This window comes from Phaenicophaeus curvirostris, unplaced genomic scaffold (assembly GCF_032191515.1).
Source record: "Phaenicophaeus curvirostris isolate KB17595 unplaced genomic scaffold, BPBGC_Pcur_1.0 scaffold_377, whole genome shotgun sequence".
NCBI classification, from domain to species: domain Eukaryota; kingdom Metazoa; phylum Chordata; class Aves; order Cuculiformes; family Cuculidae; genus Phaenicophaeus; species Phaenicophaeus curvirostris.
The window spans coordinates 23,454-44,480 of record NW_027206973.1 but is presented as its reverse complement, the minus strand read 5'-3'; the positions used below and the strand labels follow the sequence as shown (position 1 = coordinate 44,480).

General features: G+C 59.2%; 1 protein-coding gene across 8 annotated transcripts in view; it reads right to left on the bottom strand.

Moving 5' to 3' along the window:
* Positions 1-1,679: 1,679 nt before the first annotated feature.
* Positions 1,680-21,027, bottom strand: part of SYNGAP1 (synaptic Ras GTPase activating protein 1) — a 41,091-nt gene continuing 21,743 nt past the window's right edge. Inside the window, exons 13-17 of one of the 8 annotated variants that reach the window (XM_069882871.1) lie at positions 19,776-19,949; positions 16,817-17,022; positions 14,823-14,923; positions 10,989-11,057; positions 1,680-1,847 (exon numbers count right to left, since the gene is read on the bottom strand). In XM_069882871.1, the coding sequence (XP_069738972.1) occupies positions 1,720-1,847; positions 10,989-11,057; positions 14,823-14,923; positions 16,817-17,022; positions 19,776-19,949 (678 nt within the window). In that variant the 3' untranslated portion in view covers positions 1,680-1,719. Of the gene's footprint in view, positions 1,849-10,988; positions 11,058-14,820; positions 14,924-16,816; positions 17,029-18,652; positions 18,688-19,695; positions 19,950-21,027 lie in introns of those variants that run through there. The other 7 variants (XM_069882870.1, XR_011339665.1, XM_069882876.1 and 4 more) reach the window with 7 other exon arrangements.

Sequence of the window (21,027 nt, the reverse complement as noted above, 5' to 3'; positions counted from 1 at the left end):
GAGGGAGGGAAAGAGCCGGTCCTGGTGCGAGGAGGGCGATGCACGAGGAGGAGGAAGGAGAAGGAGGGGGGGGGGGTTGGCCTGGTCCTGGTGCCCGGAGGGAGGTGTCGCACGAGGGCTGCGTCGCACGACGAGGGCTGCCCAGTCCTGGAGCACAAGAAGCCGTTGCACGAGGCCGCCCCGAGCCCCTCGCACGAGGCCGCCGTGATCCTGATGGGTGAGGGGGGCCCCCCCCCCCGCAAAAAAAAAGTCTCGTCGCACGAGGTCGCCCCGAGTCCTGGTGCACGAGGAGCCTTTGCACGAGGCCTCCCCGCCCCCGTTGCACGAGGAGCCGACGCACGGGGCCGCCCCGTCCCGTTGCACGAGGGCTCCTTCCTCCCGTCGCACGAGGCCTTCCTGCTCCCGGTGCCTGAGGAGCCGGTGCACGAGGAGCTGGTGGTGCACGAGGAGCCGTCGCACGAGTCCTCCCGGCTGTCGCTGCACAAAGAGCCCTTTGCACGAGGCCTCCCAGCTCCTGTCGCACGAGGAACCCTTGCACGAGGCTCCACTGCACGAGGCCTCTCAGCTCCTGTTCCATGAGGAGCCCTTGCACGAGGAGCTTTTGCATGAGGCCTCGTGGCTCCTGTTGCACCAGGAACCTTTGCACAAGCGGCTTTTGCACCCAAAGCCCTTGCACGAGGCCTCCCAGCTCCTGTTGCACAAGGAGCCTTTGCACAAGGAGCCTTTGCATGAGCAGCCCTTGCACGAGGAGCCTTTGCTTGAGGCCTCCTGGCTCCTGTTGCACGAGGAGCCTTCGCACAAGGAGCCTTTGCACCCAGAGCCCTTGCACGAGGCCTCCTGGCTCCTGTTGCACGAGGAGCCTTTGCACCAGCAGCCCTTGCATGAGGAGCCTTTGCTTGAGGCCTCCTGGCTCCAGTTGCACGAGGAGCCTTTGCACGAGGAGCCCTTGCACGAGGAGCCTTGGCTTGAGGCCTCCTGGCTCCAGTTGCATGAGGAGCATTTGCACGAGGAGCCTTTGCACAAGGAGCCTTTGCACGAGGAGCCTTTGCATGAGAAGCCTTTGCACAAGGCCTCCTCGCTGCTGTTGCACCAGCAGCCTTTGCACAAGGAGCCTTTGCACGAGCAGCCCTTGCATGAGGAGCCTTTGCACGAGGAGCCTTTGCATGAGGCCTCCTGGCTCCTGTTGCACGAGGAGCCTTCGCACCAGCAGCCCTTGCACGAGGAGCCTTTGCTTGAGGCCTCCCCGCTCCTGCTGCACGAGGAGCCTTCGCACGAGGCCTCCTGGCTCCTGTTGCATGAGGAGCTTTCGCACGAGACCTCTTGGCTCCTGTTGCACGAGGAGCTGTTGCACGAGGAGCCTTTGCACGAGGCCTCTTGGCTCCTGTAGCCCGAGGAGCCTTCGCACCAGCAGCCCTCGCACGAGGAGCCTTCGCACGAGGCCTCCCGGCTCCTGTTGCACGAGGCTCCTTCGCACGAGGCTCCTTCGCACGAGGCCGGGGGGGGTGGGGTGTGCAGCGGGGCGAAGGCGTCGAGGGAGAAGAGGGGGGGGGGGGTGGCGGGGTGGGGGGGTGGAAGGACACACCCCCCCCCTCCCTTCCTCGCCCCCCCCCTCCCCTCCCCTCCCCTCCCCTCCCCTCCCCGTGTCCCCCCCCGTCTTGTCGGGGGTCCCTGGGCGCCCGTGGTGGGGGGGGTCCCGGGGACCCCCGGGGGGGTCAGTGCTCAGCAGCGGGGCCGGCGCCGTTGGCCGTGATCGGGGGTGGCGGGGGCGGAGGCGGGGGCCGCGCGGGGACCCCCCCGGCCCAGCTCACACCCGGGTCTGCTGCACCCACGGCGGAAAACTGCCTCTCCTGCGGGGACCAGAGGGGGATCAGTCACCCCCCCGCCCCCCGCACGGGGACCACACGCTCCCCCCCAGGTCCCCCAGGGCCCCCCAGGCCCCCCCAAGGTCACCCGAGGTCACCCAAGGTCATCCAAGGTCACCCAAGGGCACCCAAGGGCATCGAAGGGCCCTCAGGTCAACCCCAAATCAACCCCGCCCCCCAATACTCACCTGCATGGCATCCAGCCTAAGGCAACAACCAACCCCCCCGTGTCACCTCTACCCCCCTCAATGTCACCTCTGTCCCCACCGAGGTCGCCTTTTCCCAGCCTAATGTCACCTCCCCCCCTCCAATGTCACCTCTGACCCCATCAATGTCACCTTTTCTCAGCCTGATGCCTCCTTTTCCCACTCCAATGTCACCTTTTCCCACCCCAATGTCACCTTTTCCCACCCTAATGTCACCTTTTCCACTCCAATGTCACCTTTTATCACTCTAATGTCACCTTTTCCCACTCCAATGTCACGTTTTATCACTCTAATGTCACCTTTTCCCACTCCAATGTCACCTTTTATCACTCTAATGTCACCTTTTCCCACTCCAATGTCACCTTTTCCCACTCCAATGTCACCTTTTCCCACCCTAATGTCACCTTTTCCACTCCAATGTCACCTTTTCTCACCCTAATGTCACCTTTTCCACTCTAATGTCACCTTTTCCCACCCTAATGTCACCTTTTCCACTCCAATGTCACCTTTTCCCACCCTAATGTCACCTTTTCCACTCCAATGTCACCTTTTATCACTCTAATGTCACCTTTTATCACCCTAATGTCACCTCCCCCCTCCAATGTCACCTCTGTCCCCACCAATGTCACCATTTCCCACCCTAATGTCACCTTTTCCACTCCAATGTCACCTTTTATCACTCTAATGTCACCTTTTATCACCCTAATGTCACCTCCCCCCTCCAATGTCACCTCTGTCCCCACCAATGTCACCATTTCCCACCCTAATTCTACTTTTTCCCACTCCAATGTCACCTTTTCCCACTCTAATGTCACCTCCCCCCCTCCAATGTCACCTTTTCCCACTCCAATGTCACCTTTTCTCACCCTAATGTCACCTTTATCCCCCTCAATGTCACCTCTGTCCCCACCGAGGTCGCCTTTTCCCAGCCTAATGTCACCTCCCCCCCTCCAATGTCACCTCTGACCCCATCAATGTCACCTTTTCTCAGCCTGATGCCTCCTTTTCCCACTCCAATGTCACCTTTTCCCACCCTAATGTCACCTTTTCCCACTCCAATGTCACCTTTTATCACTCTAATGTCACCTTTTTCCACTCCAAAGTCACCTTTTCCCACCCTAATGTCACCTTTTCCCACTCCAATGTCACCTTTCCCCCTCCAATGTCACCTCTGTCCCCACCAATGTCACCATTTCCCACCCTAATTCTACTTTTTCCCACTCCAATGTCACCATTTATCACCCTAATGTCACCTTTTCCCACTCCAATGTCACCTTTACCCCCCTCAATGTCACCTCTGTCCCCATCGATGTCACCATTTATCACCCTAATGTCACCTTTTCCCACTCCAATGTCACCTTTACCCCCCTCAATGTCACCTCTGTCCCCATCGATGTCACCTTTTATCACCCTAATGTCACCTTTTCCCACCCTAATGTCACCTCCCCCCCTCCAATGTCACCTTTTCCCACTCCAATGTCACCTTTTATCACCCTAATGTCACCTCCCCCCTCCAACGTCACCTCTGTCCCCACCAATGTCACCATTTCCCACCCTAATTCTACTTTTTCCCACTCCAATGTCACCTTTTATCACCCTAATGTCACCTTTTCCCACTCTAATGTCACCTCCCCCCCTCCAATGTCACCTTTTCCCACTCCAATGTCACCTTTTCTTACCCTAATGTCACCTTTATCCCTCTCAATGTCACCTCTGTCCCCACCGAGGTCGCCTTTTCCCAGCCTAATGTCACCTTTTCCAGTCTAATGTCACCTTTTCCCACTCCAATGTCACCTTTTCTCACCCTAATGTCACCTTTTCCACTCTAATGTCACCTTTTCTCATCCCAATGTCACCTTTTTCCACTCCAGAGTCACCTTTTCCACTCCAATGTCACCTTTTCCCACTCCAATGTCACCTTTTATCACCCTAATGTCACCTCCCCCCTCCAATGTCACCTCTGTCCCCACCAATGTCACCATTTCCCACCCTAATTCTACTTTTTCCCACTCCAATGTCACCATTTATCACCCTAATGTCACCTTTTCCCACTCCAATGTCACCTTTACCCCCCTCAATGTCACCTCTGTCCCCATCGATGTCACCTTTTATCACCCTAATGTCACCTTTTCCCACTCTAATGTCACCTCCCCCCCTCCAATGTCACCTTTTCTCATCCTGATGTCACCTTTTCCCACCCTAATGTCACCTCCCCCCCTCAATGTCACCTCTGTCCCCACCAATGTCACCATTTCCCACCCCAATGTCACCTTTTCCCACCCTAATGTCACCTTTCCCACTCCAATGTCACCTTTCCCACTCCAATGTCACCTTTTCCCACTCCAATGTCACCTTTACCCCCCTCAATGTCACCTCTGGCCCCATCGATGTCACCTTTTATCACCCTGATGTCACCTTTTCCCACCCTAATGTCACCTTTCCCCCTCCAATGTCACCTCTGTCCCCACCAATGTCACCATTTCCCACCCTAATTCTACTTTTTCCCACTCCAATGTCACCATTTATCACCCTAATGTCACCTTTTCCCACTCCAATGTCACCTTTACCCCCCTCAATGTCACCTCTGTCCCCATCGATGTCACCTTTTATCACCCTAATGTCACCTTTTCCCACTCTAATGTCACCTCCCCCCCTCCAATGTCACCTTTTCTCATCCTGATGTCACCTTTTCCCACCCTAATGTCACCTCCCCCCTCAATGTCACCTCTGTCCCCACCAATGTCACCATTGCCCACCCTAATTCCACTTTTTCCCACTCCAATGTCACCTTTTCTCACCCTAATGTCACCTTTTCCACTCCAATGTCACCTTTTATCACCCTAATGTCACCTTTTATCACCCTAATGTCACCTCCCCCCTCCAATGTCACCTCTGTCCCCACCAATGTCACCATTTCCCACCCTAATTCTACTTTTTCCCACTCCAATGTCACCATTTATCACCCTAATGTCACCTTTTATCACCCTAATGTCACCTTTTCCCACTCTAATGTCACCTCCCCCCCTCCAATGTCACCTTTTCCCACTCCAATGTCACCTTTTCTCACCCTAATGTCACCTTTGCCACTCTAATGTCACCTTTTATCACCCTAATGTCACCTCCCCCCCTCCAATGTCACCTCTGTCCCCACCAATGTCACCATTTCCCACCCTAGTTCTACTTTTTTCCCCTCCAATGTCACCATTTATCACCCTAATGTCACCTTTTCCCACTCCAATGTCACCTTTTCTCACCCTAGTGTCACCTTTACCCCCCTCAATGTCACCTCTGTCCCCACCGAGATCGCCTTTTCCCACCCTAATGTCACCTTTTTCCACTCTAATGTCACCTTTTCCCACCCTAATGTCACCTTTGCCCCTCCAAAGTCACCTTTTCTCACCCTAATGTCACCTTTTCCACTCTAATGTCACCTTTTCTCACCCTAATGTCACCTTTTCCACTCTAATGTCACCTTTTCCCACTCCAATGTCACCTTTCCCCCCTCAATGTCACCTCTGTCCCCATCGATGCCTCCTTTTCTCAGCCTAATGTCACCTTTTCTCATCCTGATGTCACCTTTTCCCACTCCAATGTCACCTATACCCACCCTAATGTCACCTCACCCCTCAATGTCACCTCTGTCCCCACCAATGTCACCATTTCCCACCCTAATTCTACTTTTTTCCCCACCAATGTCACCTTTTCCCACCCTAATGTCACCTTTTCTCCCCCCCAGTGTCACCTTCCCCCCGACGTCCCCTCCCCCCACCTCCCAACGTCACCTCCACCACCCCCCGGGACAGGACATGGGACGACACGCGTGTCACCTCCCCCAGTGTCCCCAACCAGGACAAGGTAGGACATGGGATGGGGACATGGATGTCACCTCCCCCAGTGTCCCCAACCAGGACAAGGTAGGACATGGGATGGGGACACGCGTGTCACCTCCCCCAGCGTCCCCAACCAGGACAGGGGACAGGGACACGCGTGTCACCCTCCCAGCGTCCCTGTCCCCTCCCCAGACAAGACACGGCACAGGGACACGCGTGTCACCCCTGTGATGTCCCTGTCCCCTCCCCAGACAGGACACGGCACAGGGACACGCGTGTCACCCCCCCCCCCCCCCCCCGTGAGGTGAGATGGGGACGGACACGAGACACAAGGATGGAGACGAGGCGGGTGACGCGAGCGCCAGCGCTGGGGACGGTGGTGGCCCCCCCCGACCCCCCAGCCACCCCCAGGGGACACCCGGGTCACCCCCATGGGGACAAAGAGCAGGGACAGAGCCGGGGCCACAGGGGGGCACGGGGACACCTGGATCCATGTCCTGAAGGGACATGGGGACACCTGGATCCATGTCCTAAGGGGACACGGGGACACCTGGATCCATGTCCTAAGGGGACACGGGGACACCTGGATCCATGTCCTGAAGGGACACGGGGACACCTGGATCCATGTCCTAAGGGGACACGGGGACACGTGGATCTACATCCTAGGGGAACATGGGGACACCTGGATCCATGTCCTAAGGGGACACGGGGACACCTGGATCCATGTCCTAAGGGGACACGGGGACACCTGGATCCATGTCCTAAAGGGACATGGGGACACCTGGATCCATGTCCTAAAGGGACACGGGGACACCTGGATCCATGTCTTAAGGGGACACGGGGACACCTGGATCCATGTCCTGAAGGGACATGGGGACACCTGGATCCATGTCCTGAAGGGACACGGGGACACCTGGATCCATGTCCTAAGGGGACACGGGGACACCTGGATCCATGTCCTGAAGGGACACGGGGACACCTGGATCCATGTCCTGAAGGGGACACGGGGACACCTGGATCCATGTCCTAAGGGGACACGGGGACACCTGGATCCATGTCCTGAAGGGGACACGGGGACACCTGGATCCATGTCCTGAAGGGACACGGGGACACCTGGATCCATGTCCTGAAGGGGACACGGGGACACCTGGATCCATGTCCTAAGGGGGACATGGGGACACCTGGATCCATGTCCTGAAGGGACACGGGGACACCTGGATCCATGTCCTAATGGGGACATGGGCACACAGGAAGGACATTGGGACACCTGGATCCTTGTCCCCAAGGTTCTTGATGTCCCTGAGGGACATGGGGACACCTGGATCCACAGCCTAAGGGGGACATGGGACACCTGGATCCATGTCCCCAAGGTTCCCAATGTCCCTGAGGGCCATGGGGACACAGGAGGGACACGGGGACATCTGGATCCATGTCCTAAGGGGACACGGGGACACCTGGATCCATGTCCCCAAGGTTCTCGCTGTCCCTGATGGACATGGGGACACCTGGATCCACAGCCTAAGGGAGACATGGGGACACCTGGATCCATGTCCCCAAGGTTCTCGATGTCCCTGAGGGACATGGGGACACAGGAGGGACATGGGGAAACCTCAATCCACGTCCTAAGGGGGACATGGGGACACCTGGATCCATGTCCCCAAGGTTCCTTATGTCCCTGATGGACATGAGGACACAGGAGGCACACGGGGACATCTGGATCTGTGTCCTGAAGGGCCATGGGGACACCTGGATCCATGTCCCCAAGGTTCCCAATGTCCCTGAGGGACATGGGGACATCTGGATCCACATCCTAAGGAGGACACGGGGACACCTGGATCCATGTCCCCAAGGTTCTCGATGTCCCTGATGGACATGGGGACACAGGAGGGACATGGGGACATCTGGATCCATGTCCTAAGGGGACATGGGGACACCTGGATCCATGTCCCCAAGGTTCTCGATGTCCCTGATGGACATGGGGACACAGGAGGGACATGGGGACATCTGGATCCATGTCCTAAGGGGACATGGGGACACCTGGATCCATGTCCCCAAGGTTCCTTATGTCCCTGATGGACATGAGGACACAGGAGGGACATGGGGACATCTGGATCCATGTCCTGAGGGGACATGGAGACACCTGGATCCATGTCCCCAAGATTTCCCAATGTCCCCAAGGGACATGAGGACAGAGAGGGGCCACGGGGACATCAGAATCCACATCCTGAGGGGGACAAGAGGACAGGAGGGACATGGAGACACCTGGATCCATGTCCCCAACAGTTCCCAATGTCCCTGAGGGACATGGGGACACAGAAGGGACATGGGGACAACCTGGATCCTTGTCCCCAAGGGTTCCCAGTGACCCTGAGGGACATGGGGACACAGAAGGGACATGGAGCCACCCTGGATCCTTGTCCCCAAGGGTTCCCAGGATGGGGACACCTGGATCCGTGTCCCCTGAGATGGACAAGAGACAAAGGACACCGGGAGGGGACAAGGTTGTCCCCTGGGATGGAGCGAGATGGGGGAGGCCAGGGAGGGGACAAGGGCCTGGAGGACACAGCAGGGACACGGGGGCACCTGGGGAACATGAGAAGGACATGGGACACCTGGATCCTTGTCCCCAAGGGTTCCCTATGTCCCTCAGGGCCCTGGGGACATCAGAGGATCTTGGGGTCAACCTGGATCCACATCCTCAAAGGTTCTCAATGTCCCTCAGGGACAGAGAGGGACATGGGGACAACATGGATCCTTGTTCCCAAGGGATCCCAATGTCCCTTAGGGCCATGGGGACACCTGGATCCTTGTCCCCAAGGGTTCCCAATGTCCCTGAGGGACACAGAGGGACATGGGGACATCATGGATCCTTGTCCCCAAGGGTTCTCAATGACCTTGAGGGCCATGGGGACACCTGGATCCTTGTCCCCACGGGTTCCCAATGTCCCTGGGGGACACATAGGGACATGGGGACATCATGGATCCTTGTCCGCAAGGGTTCCCGATGTCTCTGAGGGCCATGGGGACACCTGGATCCTTGTCCCCACGGGTTCCAATGTCCCTGGGGGACACATAGGGACATGGGGACATTATGGATCCTTGTCCCCAAGGATTCTCAATGACCTTGAGGGAAATGGGGACACCTGGATCCTTGTCCCCAAGGGTTCCTGATGTCCCTGAGGGCCATGGGGACACCTGGATCCTTGTCCCCAAGGGTTCCCGATGTCCCTGAGGTCCATGGGGACACTAGAGGGTCTTGCAGACAACCTGGATCTCTGTCCCTAAGGGTTCTCAATGACCTTGAGGTCCATGGGGACACCTGGATCCTTGTCCCCAAGGGTTCCCGATGACCCTGAGGGCCATGAGGACACTAGAGGGTCTTGGGGACACCTGGATCCTTGTCCCCAAGGGTTCCCGATGACCCTGAGGGCCATGTGGACACTAGAGGGTCTTGGGGACAACCTGGATCTCTGTCCCTAAGGGTTCTCAATGACCTTGAGGTCCATGGGGACATCATGGATCCTTGTCCCTAAGGGTTCCCAATGTCCCTGAGGGCCATGGGGACACCTGGATCCTTGTCCCCAAGGGTTCCAATGTCCCTGGGGGACACATAGGGACATGGGGACATTATGGATCCTTGTCCCCAAGGATTCTCAATGACCTTGAGGGAAATGGGGACACCTGGATCCTTGTCCCCAAGGGTTCCCGATGTCCCTGAGGGCCATGGGGACACCTGGATCCTTGTCCCCAAGGGTTCCCGATGTCCCTGAGGTCCATGGGGACGCTAGAGGGTCTTGCAGACAACCTGGATCTCTGTCCCTAAGGGTTCTCAATGACCTTGAGGTCCATGGGGACACCTGGATCCTTGTCCCCAAGGGTTCCCGATGACCCTGAGGGCCATGAGGACACTAGAGGGTCTTGGGGACACCTGGATCCTTGTCCCCAAGGGTTCCCAATGACCCTGAGGGCCATGTGGACACTAGAGGGTCTTGGGGACAACCTGGATCTCTGTCCCTAAGGGTTCTCAATGACCTTGAGGTCCATGGGGACACCTGGATCCTTGTCCCCAAGGGTTCCCAATGACCCTGAGGGCCATGTGGACACTAGAGGGTCTTGGGGACAACCTGGATCTTTGTCTCCAAGGGTTCTCAATGACCTTGAGGATCACGGAGACGCCTGGATCCTTGTCCCCAATGGTTCCTGATGTCCCTCAGGGCCATGGGGACACCTGGATCCTTGTCCCGACGGGTTCCCAATGTCCCTGAGGGCCATGGGGACACCTGGATCCTTGTCCCCAACGGTTCCTGATGTCCCTCAGGGCCATGGGGACACCTGGATCCTTGTCCCGACGGGTTCCCAATGTCCCTGAGGGCCATGGGGACACCTGGATCCTTGTCCCGACGGGTTCCCAATGTCCCTGAGGGCCATGGGGACACCTGGATCCTTGTACCCAAGGGTTTCCGATGTCCCTCAGGGTCACAGGGACACCTGGATCCTTGTCCCCAAGGGTTCCAAAGTCCCTGGGGGACACAGAGGGACATGGGGACATCATGGATCCTTGTCCCCAACGGTTCCTGATGTCCCTGAGGGCCATGGGGACACCTGCATCCTTGTCCCCAAGGGTTCCTGATGTCCCTGAGGGCCATGGGGACACCTGGATCCTTGTCCCTAAGGGTTCCCAATGTCCCTGAGGGCCATGGGGACACCTGGATCCTTGTCCCCAAGGGTTCCAATGTCCCTGGGGGACACAGAGGGACATGGGGACATCATGGATCTTTGTCTCCAAGGATTCTCAATGACCTTGAGGTCCATGGGGACACCTGGATCCTTGTCCCCACGGGTTCCAATGTCCCTGGGGGACACATAGGGACATGGGGACATCATGGATCTTTGTCTCCAAGGATTCTCAATGACCTTGAGGTCCATGGGGACACCTGGATCCTTGTCCCTATGGGTTCCTGATGTCCCTGAGGGCCATGGGGACACCTGGATCCTTGTCCCCACGGGTTCCCGATGTCCCTGAGGTCCATGGGGACCACAGAGGCGCTGCCTGTGGGGTGGGGGACGGGGACGGGGACGGGAGGACCCACCTGGCGTGTCCCCGGAGGCCGAGGGTCCCGTGCCAAGGGCCGGGCTGGCCCGCGCTACCTGACGGACAGCTAGGACGAAGAGAGACACGGGCGTCAGGGCCACCACGGGGGGGGACACGCTCGTCCCCACGGGGATGGGTTGGGGGTGGGGGGGGGGACTTGGGGACATGCCGTGTCCCGCTGGTGGCCCCCCAAGTCAAGGCTCTGTCCCCCTTGGGGGGGGTGGCCTTGGGGACACGCTGGTGGCCCAGGCCCTAAGCTTGGGGAGGAGGTGGTGGCTTCGTCACACCCCGTCATGTCCCTCTAGTGTCCCCCCTGGAGGTGGCTTTGTCCCCTCAGGGGTGGCCTTGTCCCTTCTGGGGGCAACTGTGTCCCCTCAGGGGTGGCCTTGTCCCTTCTGAGGGCGACTGTGTCCCCTCAGGGGTGGCCTTGTCCCCACTGGGGTGGCCTTGTCCCTTCTGAGGGCGACTGTGTCCCCTCAGGGGTGGCCTTGTCCCCTCAGGGGTGGCCCTGTCCTCTCTGAGGGCAACTGTGTCCCCCCAGAGGTGGCCTTGTCCCCACTGGGGTGGCCTTGTCCCTTCTGGGGGCAGCTGTGTCCCCTCAGGGGTGGCCCTGTCCCCTCTAGGGGCAACTGCGTCCCCTCAGGGGTGGCCTTGTCCCCTCAGCGGTGGCTCTGTCCCCATGGGGGTGGCCTTGTCCCTTCTGGGGGCAACTGTGTCCCCTCAGCGGTGGTCCTGTCCCCTCTAGGGGCAATTGTGTCCCCTCAGGGGTGGCCCTGTCCCCTCTAGGGGCAACTGTGTCCCCCCAGAGGTGGCCTTGTCCCCATTGTGGTGACCCTGGGCCTCCTCAGGGTGGCCTCGTCCCCTCGTGGCTCTGTCCCTTCTGAGGGCAACTGTGTCCCCTCAGGGGTGGCCCTGTCACCTCTGGGGATGGCCCTGTCCTCTCCGGGGTGGCCCTGTCCCCTCTGGGGGCAACCGTGTCCCCTCAGAAGTGGCCCTGTCCCAATTGGGGTGGCCCTGTCCCCTCAGGGGTGGCCCTGTCCCCTCTGAGGGCAACTGCGTCCCCCCAGAGGTGGCCTTGTCCCCATTGGGGTGGCCCTGTCCCCATTGTGGTGACTCTGGGCCTCCTCAGGGTGGCCTTGTCCCCTCGTGGCTCTGTACCTTCGGGGGGACAACCATGTCCCCTCAAAGGTGGCCTTGTCACTTCTGAGGGCAACTGGGTCCCCTCAGAGGTGGCCCTGTCCCATCTGGGGGCAACCGTGTCCCCTCAGAGGTGGCCCTGTCCCCCCTAGGGGTGGCCCTGTCCCCCTCAGAGGTGGCCCTGTCCCCTCTAGGAGTGGCCCTGTCCCCCTTAGAGGTGGCCCTGTCCCCCTCAGAGGTGGCCCTGTCCCCTTAGAGGTGGCCCTGTCCTCCCTAGGGGTGGCCCTGTCCCCTCTAGGGTGGCCCTGTCCCCCTCAGAGATGGCCCTGTCCCCCTTAAAGGTGGCCCTGTCCCCTCTAGGGGTGTCCCTGTCCCCCCTAGGGGTGGCCCTGTCCCCCTTAGAGGTGGCCCTGTCCCCCCTCAGAGGTGGCCCTGTCCCCCCTAGGGGTGGCCCTGTCCCCCTCAGAGGTGGCCCTGTCCCCTCCCCCCCCTCTGTCCCCATGTCCCCCCCCCAGGGGTGGCTCTGTACCCCCCTTCCCCCCCACCCTGAGACCCCCAATCGCCCCCCGACCCCCCGAACCCACATGGAGCCCCCAAACCCCCAATAGACCCCCCCTAATGCCCCCCGAGAGACCCCAAATACCCCCCCAGACCCCCAACACCCCCCACCGACCCCCAACACCACCCACCGACCCCCAATACCCCCTCAATACCCCCCCTAGATCCCCAACACCCCCCACTGACCCCCAATACCCCCCACTGACCCCCAATACCCCCCATAGACCCCCAATATCCCCCCATAGACCCCCAATACCCCCTCCTAGATCCCCAATATCCCCCCTAGATCCCCAATACCCCCCCTAGATCCCCAATATCCCCCTATAGACCCCCAATATCCCCCCTAGATCCCCAATATCCCCCATAGACCCCAAATACCTCCTCAAAGACCCCCAACATCCCCCTATAGATCCCCAATATCCCCCCTAGATCCCCAATACCCCCCATAGACCCCCAATACCCCCCACAGACCCCCGATATCCCCCTATAGATCCCCAATATCCCCCCATAGACCCCCAACATCCCCCTATAGATCCCCAATATCCCCCCTAGATCCCCAATACCCCCCATAGACCCACAATACCCCCCACAGACCCCCGATATCCCCCCATAGACCCCCAATATCCCCCTATAGATCCCCAATATCCCCCCTAGATCCCCAATACCCCCCACAGACCCCCAATATCCCCCCATAGACCCCAAATATCCCCCCAGAGATCCTCAATACCTCTTCAAAGACACCCCAATACCCACCTATTCACCCCCAATACCCCCCATAGACCCCCAATACCCCCATAGACCCCCAATACCCCCATAGAACCCCAATACCCCCCCTCAGAGCCCAAATATCCCCTCAGAGACCCCCAATAGCCCCCCAAAAGCCCCTCACTGACCCCCAATACCACCCCATAGACCCCCAATACCCCCCATAGAACCCCAATATCCCCCCATAGACCCCCAATACACCCCCAATACCACCCCATAGACCCCCATAGAGCCCAAATACCACACCATAGACCCCCAATATCCCCCCCAGACCCCCAATATCCCCCCATAGACCCCCAATATCCCCCCATAGATCCTCAATACCACCCGATTGACTCCCAATGCCCCCCAATACCACCCCATCGCCCCCTCAATACCACCAATAGACCCCCAATATCCCCCACAGACCCCCAATATCCCCCCATAGACCCCCAATATCTCCCCATCGACCCCCAATACCCCCCACAGAGCCCCAATACCACCACTTAGACCCCCAATACCCCCCAATACCACCCCATAGACCCCCAATATCCCCCCTATAGACCCCCAGTACCACCCCATAGACCCCCAATACCCCCCAATATCACCCCATAGACCCCCAATATCCCCCCATAGACCCTCAATATCACCCCATAGACACCCAATACCACCCCATAGACCTACAATACCCCCCAATATCCCCCCATAGACCCCCAATACCACCCCATAGACCCCCAATATCCCCCATAGACCCCCAATATCCCCCCATAGACCCCCAACACCACCCCATAGACCCCCAATACCCCCCAATATCCCCCCATAGACCCCCAATACCCCCCACAGAGCCCCAATATTCCCCCATAGACCCCAATATCCCCCCATAGACCCCAAATACCACCCCATAGACCCCCAATATCCCCCATAGACCCCCAATATCCCCCCATAGACCCTAAATACCACCCCATAGACCCCCAATACCACCTCATAGACCCCCAATACCCCCCACTGACCCCCAATATCACCCCATAGACCCCCAATACCACCCCATAGACCTACAATACCCCCCAATATCCCCCCATAGACCCCCAATATCCCCCCTATAGACCCCCAGTACCACCCCATAGACTCCCAATACCCCCCAATATCCCTCCATAGACCCCCAATACCACCCCATAGACCCCCAATATCCCCCATAGACCCCCAATATCCCCCCATAGACCCCCAATATCCCCCATAGACCCCCAATACCACCTCATAGACCCCCAATATCCCCCCCATAGACCCTCAATATCACCCCATAGAACCCCAGAACCCCCTCCCCGGGCCCCGCCCCCAGCGCGGCGTGGGATGGCCGATGTCACACGGAGCAGAGCAATGACATTGTAATTTCCACCTGAGCGTCGAGCAGCCGCCGCCGGCCCTCGGTTGGGTCGTGGGCGCCCAAGTGATCCCTGCGCAGCTCCTGCTCCACCAGCATCAGCCTGCGGGGCCAGGCTTCACCGGGGTCACGCTGCCACCCCCGGGGGGGGCACCCCGGCCAGACGGGGACACCCCCCGGGGGCCCACTGCCACCCCCGGGGACGGCCTTGGGGACACCCCCCCCCTTGGGGACACCTCGGGGAAACCCAAGGACACCCCCCCCCCCCCCCGCCTTGGGGACATCTCAGGTCATGGGGACACCCCTGGGTCATGGGGGCACCCCTGGGGACACCTCAGGGAACCCAAGGACACCCCCCCCGGGGACACCCCAGGTCATGGGGACACCCCTGGAGACACCCAAGGACAACCCTGGGGACACCCCAGGTCATGGGGACACCCACAGGGACATCTAAGGACACCTTTGGGGACACCCCAGAGAGACCCCAGGTCATAGGGACACCCGCAGGGACACCCAAGGACACCTCTGGGGACACCCCAGGGCCATGGGGACACCCCGGGGACACCCCAATGACACCCCAGGTCGTGGAGACACCCAAGGACACCCTTAGGGACACCCCTAGGGACACCCCTAGGGACACCCCAGGGTTATGGGGACACCCAGGTCATGAGGACACCCTGAGGTGTCCTCCTATGTCCTCCTACCCTCCACGTCCATCTACTGCTTCCAAGTCCTCTTATGTCCCCATGTCCCTCTGTGTCCCCATGTCCTCTTCCGCCCCCACGTCCTCCATGTCCATCTACCACCTCCACGTCCCTCTGTGTCTCCATGTTCTCCCATGTCCCCATATCCCGTGTCTCCCTCATGTCCTTCACATCCCTCTATGTCCTTCACATCCTCCTATGTCCCCATGTCCTCTTCCATCCCCATGTCCTCCGTGTCCATCTACTGCCTCCACATCCTTCTGTGTCCCATGTCCCTCCGTGTCCTTCACGTCCTTCCGTGTCCTCCACACCCCTCCACATCCTTCATGTCCTTCTGTCCCCATGTCCATCTCCATCCCCATGTCCTCTTCCGTCCCCATATCCTCCACATCCATCTACTGACTCTGCGTCCTCCGATATCCCCGTGTCCCTCTGTGTCTCCATGTCCTCCATGTCCTTCTACTGTCTCTGTGTCTCCTATGTCCCCGTGTCCCTCTGTGTCCCCATGTCCTCTTCCATCCCCATATCCTCCATGTCCATCTACTCCCTCCACACCCCTCTACATCCTTCAAATCCTTCCGTGTCCTCCACACCTCTCTACATCCTTCACATCCTTCCGTGTGCTCCACACCCCTCTACATCCTCCACACCCCTCTACGTCCTTCACATCCTTCTGTGTCCTCCACACCCCTCTATGTCCTCCACATCCTTCTGTGTCCTCCACACCTCTCTACATCCTTCACATCCTTCCATGTCCTCCACACCCCTCTACATCCTTCACATCCTTCCGTGTCCTCCACACCCTTCTACGTCCTCCACACCTCTCTACGTCCTCCACACCTCTCTACGTCCTTCACGTCATTCCATGTCCTCCACACCTCTCTACGTCCTTCACATCCTTCCGTGTCCTCCACACCTCTCTACGTCCTTCACATCATTCCGTGACCTACACACCTCTCTACGTCCTTCACATCCTTCTGTGTCCTCCACACCTCTCTACGTTCTTCACATCCTTCTGTGTCCTCCACACCCCTCTACATCCTTCACATCCTTCCGTGTCCTCCACACCCCTCTACGTCCTTCACATCCTTCCGTGTCCTCCACACCCTTCTACGTCCTTCACACCTCTCTACGTCCTCCACACCCCTCTACGTCCTTCACGTCCTTCTGTGTCCCTCTATGTCCTTGATGTCCTTCCGTCCTCTCACGTCCCTCCATGCCGCCCATCCCTAGGTGCCACCCCACCCCCCACCCCCAGCGTCCCCGTGTCCCCTCGCCGTCCCCGGGGCCGGGTCCCTCCCTCACCTGCCGATGATGCTCTTGATCTGGGAGTCCTTCTCGGCCTGCTGCTGCCGCAGGCGCTTCTCGCTCTGCTCCAGGCGGTGCTGGTACTGGAGCAGGATGCGGCTCGTCTGCTCCTCCTGCGACACCAGGCGCCGCTCGTACTCCTCCAGCTTGCGGTTGGACATGTGAAGCCGCTCCTTCAGCGAGTGGATCTCCTCCTCGTACTCCTTCACCTGCCACAGTCCACACTGCAGGAGGCTGGTGGCATCTCCCCGTCTTCACCACCCCCAGAGACCGAGATTCTCCTAACGGCGACGCCCAGGCGCCTACGTCCCATCCATGGTGACACCACCACCCCTCGGGGCCCCACCAGGGTGGTGCTCAAGCTCCTGGGACTCAACCACGGTAACGTGGGGACATCTGGACCCATCTGGGTCTTCTCCTGGGACCTTGATACCTGGGTCCCAGGATCTGAGCCCATCAGGTTCATCTCTTGGAGTCTGGAGAGCCAGGTCCATCAGGGTCATCTCCTGGGACCTGGACACCCAAGTCATGTCCTGGATCGTGGACAGTGGGGTCCCTGATCTGGGTTCAGGGTCATCTCCTGGAGCCTGGACACCTCTGTCCCTGGGACCCGGATCCATCAGGGTCATCTCCTGGAGTCTGGACACCTCAGTCCCTGGGACCCGGGTCCATCAGGGTCATCTCCTGGAGCCTGGACACCTTAATCCCTGGGACCCGGGTCCATCAGGGTCATCTCCTGGAGCTGGGACACCTCTGTCCCTGGGACCCGGGTCCATCGGGGTCATCTCCTGGAGCTGGGACACCTCAATCCCTGGGACCCGGGTCCATCGGGGTCATCTCCTGGAGCCTGGATGCCTCAATCCCTGGGACCCGGGTCCATCAGGATCATCTCCTGGAGCCCGGACACCTGGGTTCCTGGGACCTGGGTCCATCAGGATCATCTCCTGAGCCTCAAACACTCAGGTCCCAGGGCCATCAGGGTGACGTCTCGGAACCTGGACACCTGGATCCATCAGCGTCATCTCCTGGAGCCTAGACGCCTGGGTCCCTGGGACCTGGGTCCATCAGGATCATCTCCTGGAGCCTGGACACCTGGGTTCCTGGGACCTGGGTCCATCAGGGTATATCTCCTGGGACCTGGGTCCATCAGGATCATCTCCTGAGCCTCAAACACTCGGGTCCCAGGGCCATCAGGGTGATGTCTCGGAACCTGGACACCTGGATCCATCAGCGTCATCTCCTGGAGCCAAGACGCCTGGGTTCCTGGGACCTGGGTCCATCAGGGTCATCTCCTGGAGCCTGGACACCTCAATCCCTGGGACCCGGGTCCATCAGGGTCATCTCCTGGAGCCTGGACACCTCAATCCCTGGGACCCGGGTCCATCAGGGTCATCTCCTGGAGCCTGGACACTTGGGCCCATCAAGTTCATCTCCTGGGCCTTGAATATCTGCGTCCCTGGGACTTGGGTCCATCAGGGTCACTTCCTGGAGCCTGGACAGCTGTGTCCATCAGGGTCATCTCCTGGGACCTTGGACTCCTAGGACCTGGGCCCATCACAGTCATCTCCTGGATGCCTGGATCCCTGGGACCTAGGTCCACCAGGGTCATCTCCTGGGACCTTAGTCCCTAAGGACCTACATCATCAGAGGTCATTGCTTGAGGTCTGGACATCTGGGTCTTCAGGACCTGGGTCCATCAGGGTCATTTCTTGGAGCCTGGACACCTGTGTCCATCAGGGTCACCTCCTGGGACCTGAACCCCTAGGACCTACATCACCAACAGTCACTGTCTGAGGTCTGGACACCCGGGTCCGTGGGCCATCAGGGTCATATCTTGGATCCTGGACACCTGGGTCCATCAGGATCATCTCCTGGAGCCTGGACACCTGGGTCCCTGGGACCTGGGTCCATCAGGATCATCTCCTGGAGCCTGGACACCTGGGTTCCTGGGACCTGGGTCCATCAGGGTATATCTCCTGGGACCTGGGTCCACCAGGATCACCTCCTGAGCCTCAAACACCCGGGTCCCAGGGCCATCAAGGTGACGTCTCGGAACCTGGACACCTGGATCCATCAGCGTCATCTCCTGGAGCCTAGACGCCTGGGTCCCTGGGACCTGGGTCCATCAGGATCATCTCCTGGAGCCCGGACACCTGGGTTCCTGGGACCTGGGTCCATCAGGATCATCTCCTTGAGCCCGGACACCTGGGTTCCTGGGACCTGGGTCCATCAGGATCATCTCCTTGAGCCCGGACACCTGGGTTCCTGGGACCTGGGTCCATCAGGATCATCTCCTTGAGCCCGGACACCTGGGTTCCTGGGACCTGGGTCCATCAGGATCATCTCCTGAGCCTCAAACACTCAGGTCCCAGGGCCATCAGGGTGACGTCTCGGAACCTGGACACCTGGATCCATCAGCGTCATCTCCTGGAGCCTAGACGCCTGGGTCCCTGGGACCTGGGTCCATCAGGATCATCTCCTGGAGCCCGGACACCTGGGTTCCTGGGACCTGGGTCCATCAGGATCATCTCCTTGAGCCCGGACACCTGGGTCCCTGGGACCTGGGTCCATCAGGATCATCTCCTGAGCCTCAAACACTGGGGTCCCAGGGCCATCAGGGTGACGTCTCGGAACCTGGACACGTGGATCCATCAGAGTCATCTCCTGAAGCCTAGACGCCTGGGTTCCTGGGACCTGGGTCCATCAGGATCATCTCCTGGAGCCTGGACACCTGGGTTCCTGGGACCTGGGTCCATCAGGTAATATCTCCTGGGACCTGGGTCCATCAGGATCATCTCCTGAGCCTCAAACACTCGGGTCCCAGGGCCATCAAGGTGACGTCTCAGAACCTGGACACCTGGATCTATCAGTGTCACCTCCTGGAGCCTGGACGCCTGGGTCCCCGGGAGCCCTGCCCCACCAGCTGTGGCCACCCGGGTCCCTCGGTGGTCCCTACCCGGTCCAGCCGGCTCTCGTCCATGGACTTGGAGTACTCCTTGAGCTTGTACTCCTCGCGCTCGATGTGGGAGCTCTCGATGTCGGCCGAGAGGTGCGGCATGTTGGACACCCAGGCCACCGTGCGCTCGGCCGCCGGCATCACCGGGTTCAGCGTCGACGGCGTCTGCGAGGCCTGAGGGACACGGGAGGAGGTCACGGAGACGGGCTTGGTTCCTCTCCGATGTCCCCACGGCAGCCGGCCCTGCCCTGGCTGCGTCTCCACGTCCTCCTCACCAAGTCCACCCATCGCTACGTCCTCACCACGTTCCCCAGGCTCATCCAGCTCCACCCTGCCCCGTGTCACCCGTTCCATCTCTGTCCCCATCCCCTCCACATCTCCATGGCCTCCGTCCCCACCGCTTTCCATCCCTACATCCTCCATCCCTACATTCTCCACCCCTACAAGTCCTCCATCCTCCATCCCGACATCCTCCATCCCCACATCCTCCATCCCAACATCCTCCATCCCAACCTCTTCCATCTCCACATCCTCCATCCCCACATCTTCCATCCCTACATCCTCCATCCCCACATCCTCCATCCCCACATCCTCCATCCCTACATCCACCATTTCTAGATCTTCATTTCTACATCCTCCACCTCTACAAGTCCTCCATCCCCACACCCTCCATCCCTCCATCCTCCATCCCCACATCCTCCATCCCCACATCTTCCATCCCCACATCCTCCATCCCCACATCCTCCATCCCCACATCCTCCATTCCAACCTCTTCCATCCCTACATCCTCCATCCCTACATCCTCCATTTCTAGATCTTCCATTTCTACATCATCCATGCCAACATCCTCCATCCCTACATTCTCCACCTCTACAAGTCCTCCATCCCTACATCCTCCATCCCAACATCTTCCATCCCTACATCCTCCACCCCTACATCCACCATTTCTAGATCTTCCAGTTCTACATCCTCCATCCCCACATCCTCCATCCCTACATTCTCCACCTCTACAAGTCCTCCATCCCCACATCTTCCATCCCTCCATCCTCCATCCCAACATCCTCCATCCCAACATCTTCCATCCCCACATCCTCCATCCCCACATCCTCCATCCTGACATCCTCCATCCCTACATCCTCCATTTCTAGATCTTCATTTCTACATCCTCCACCTCTACAAGTCCTCCATCCCCACATCCTCCATCCCCACATCCTCCATCCCAACATCTTCCATCCCCACATCCTCCACCCCC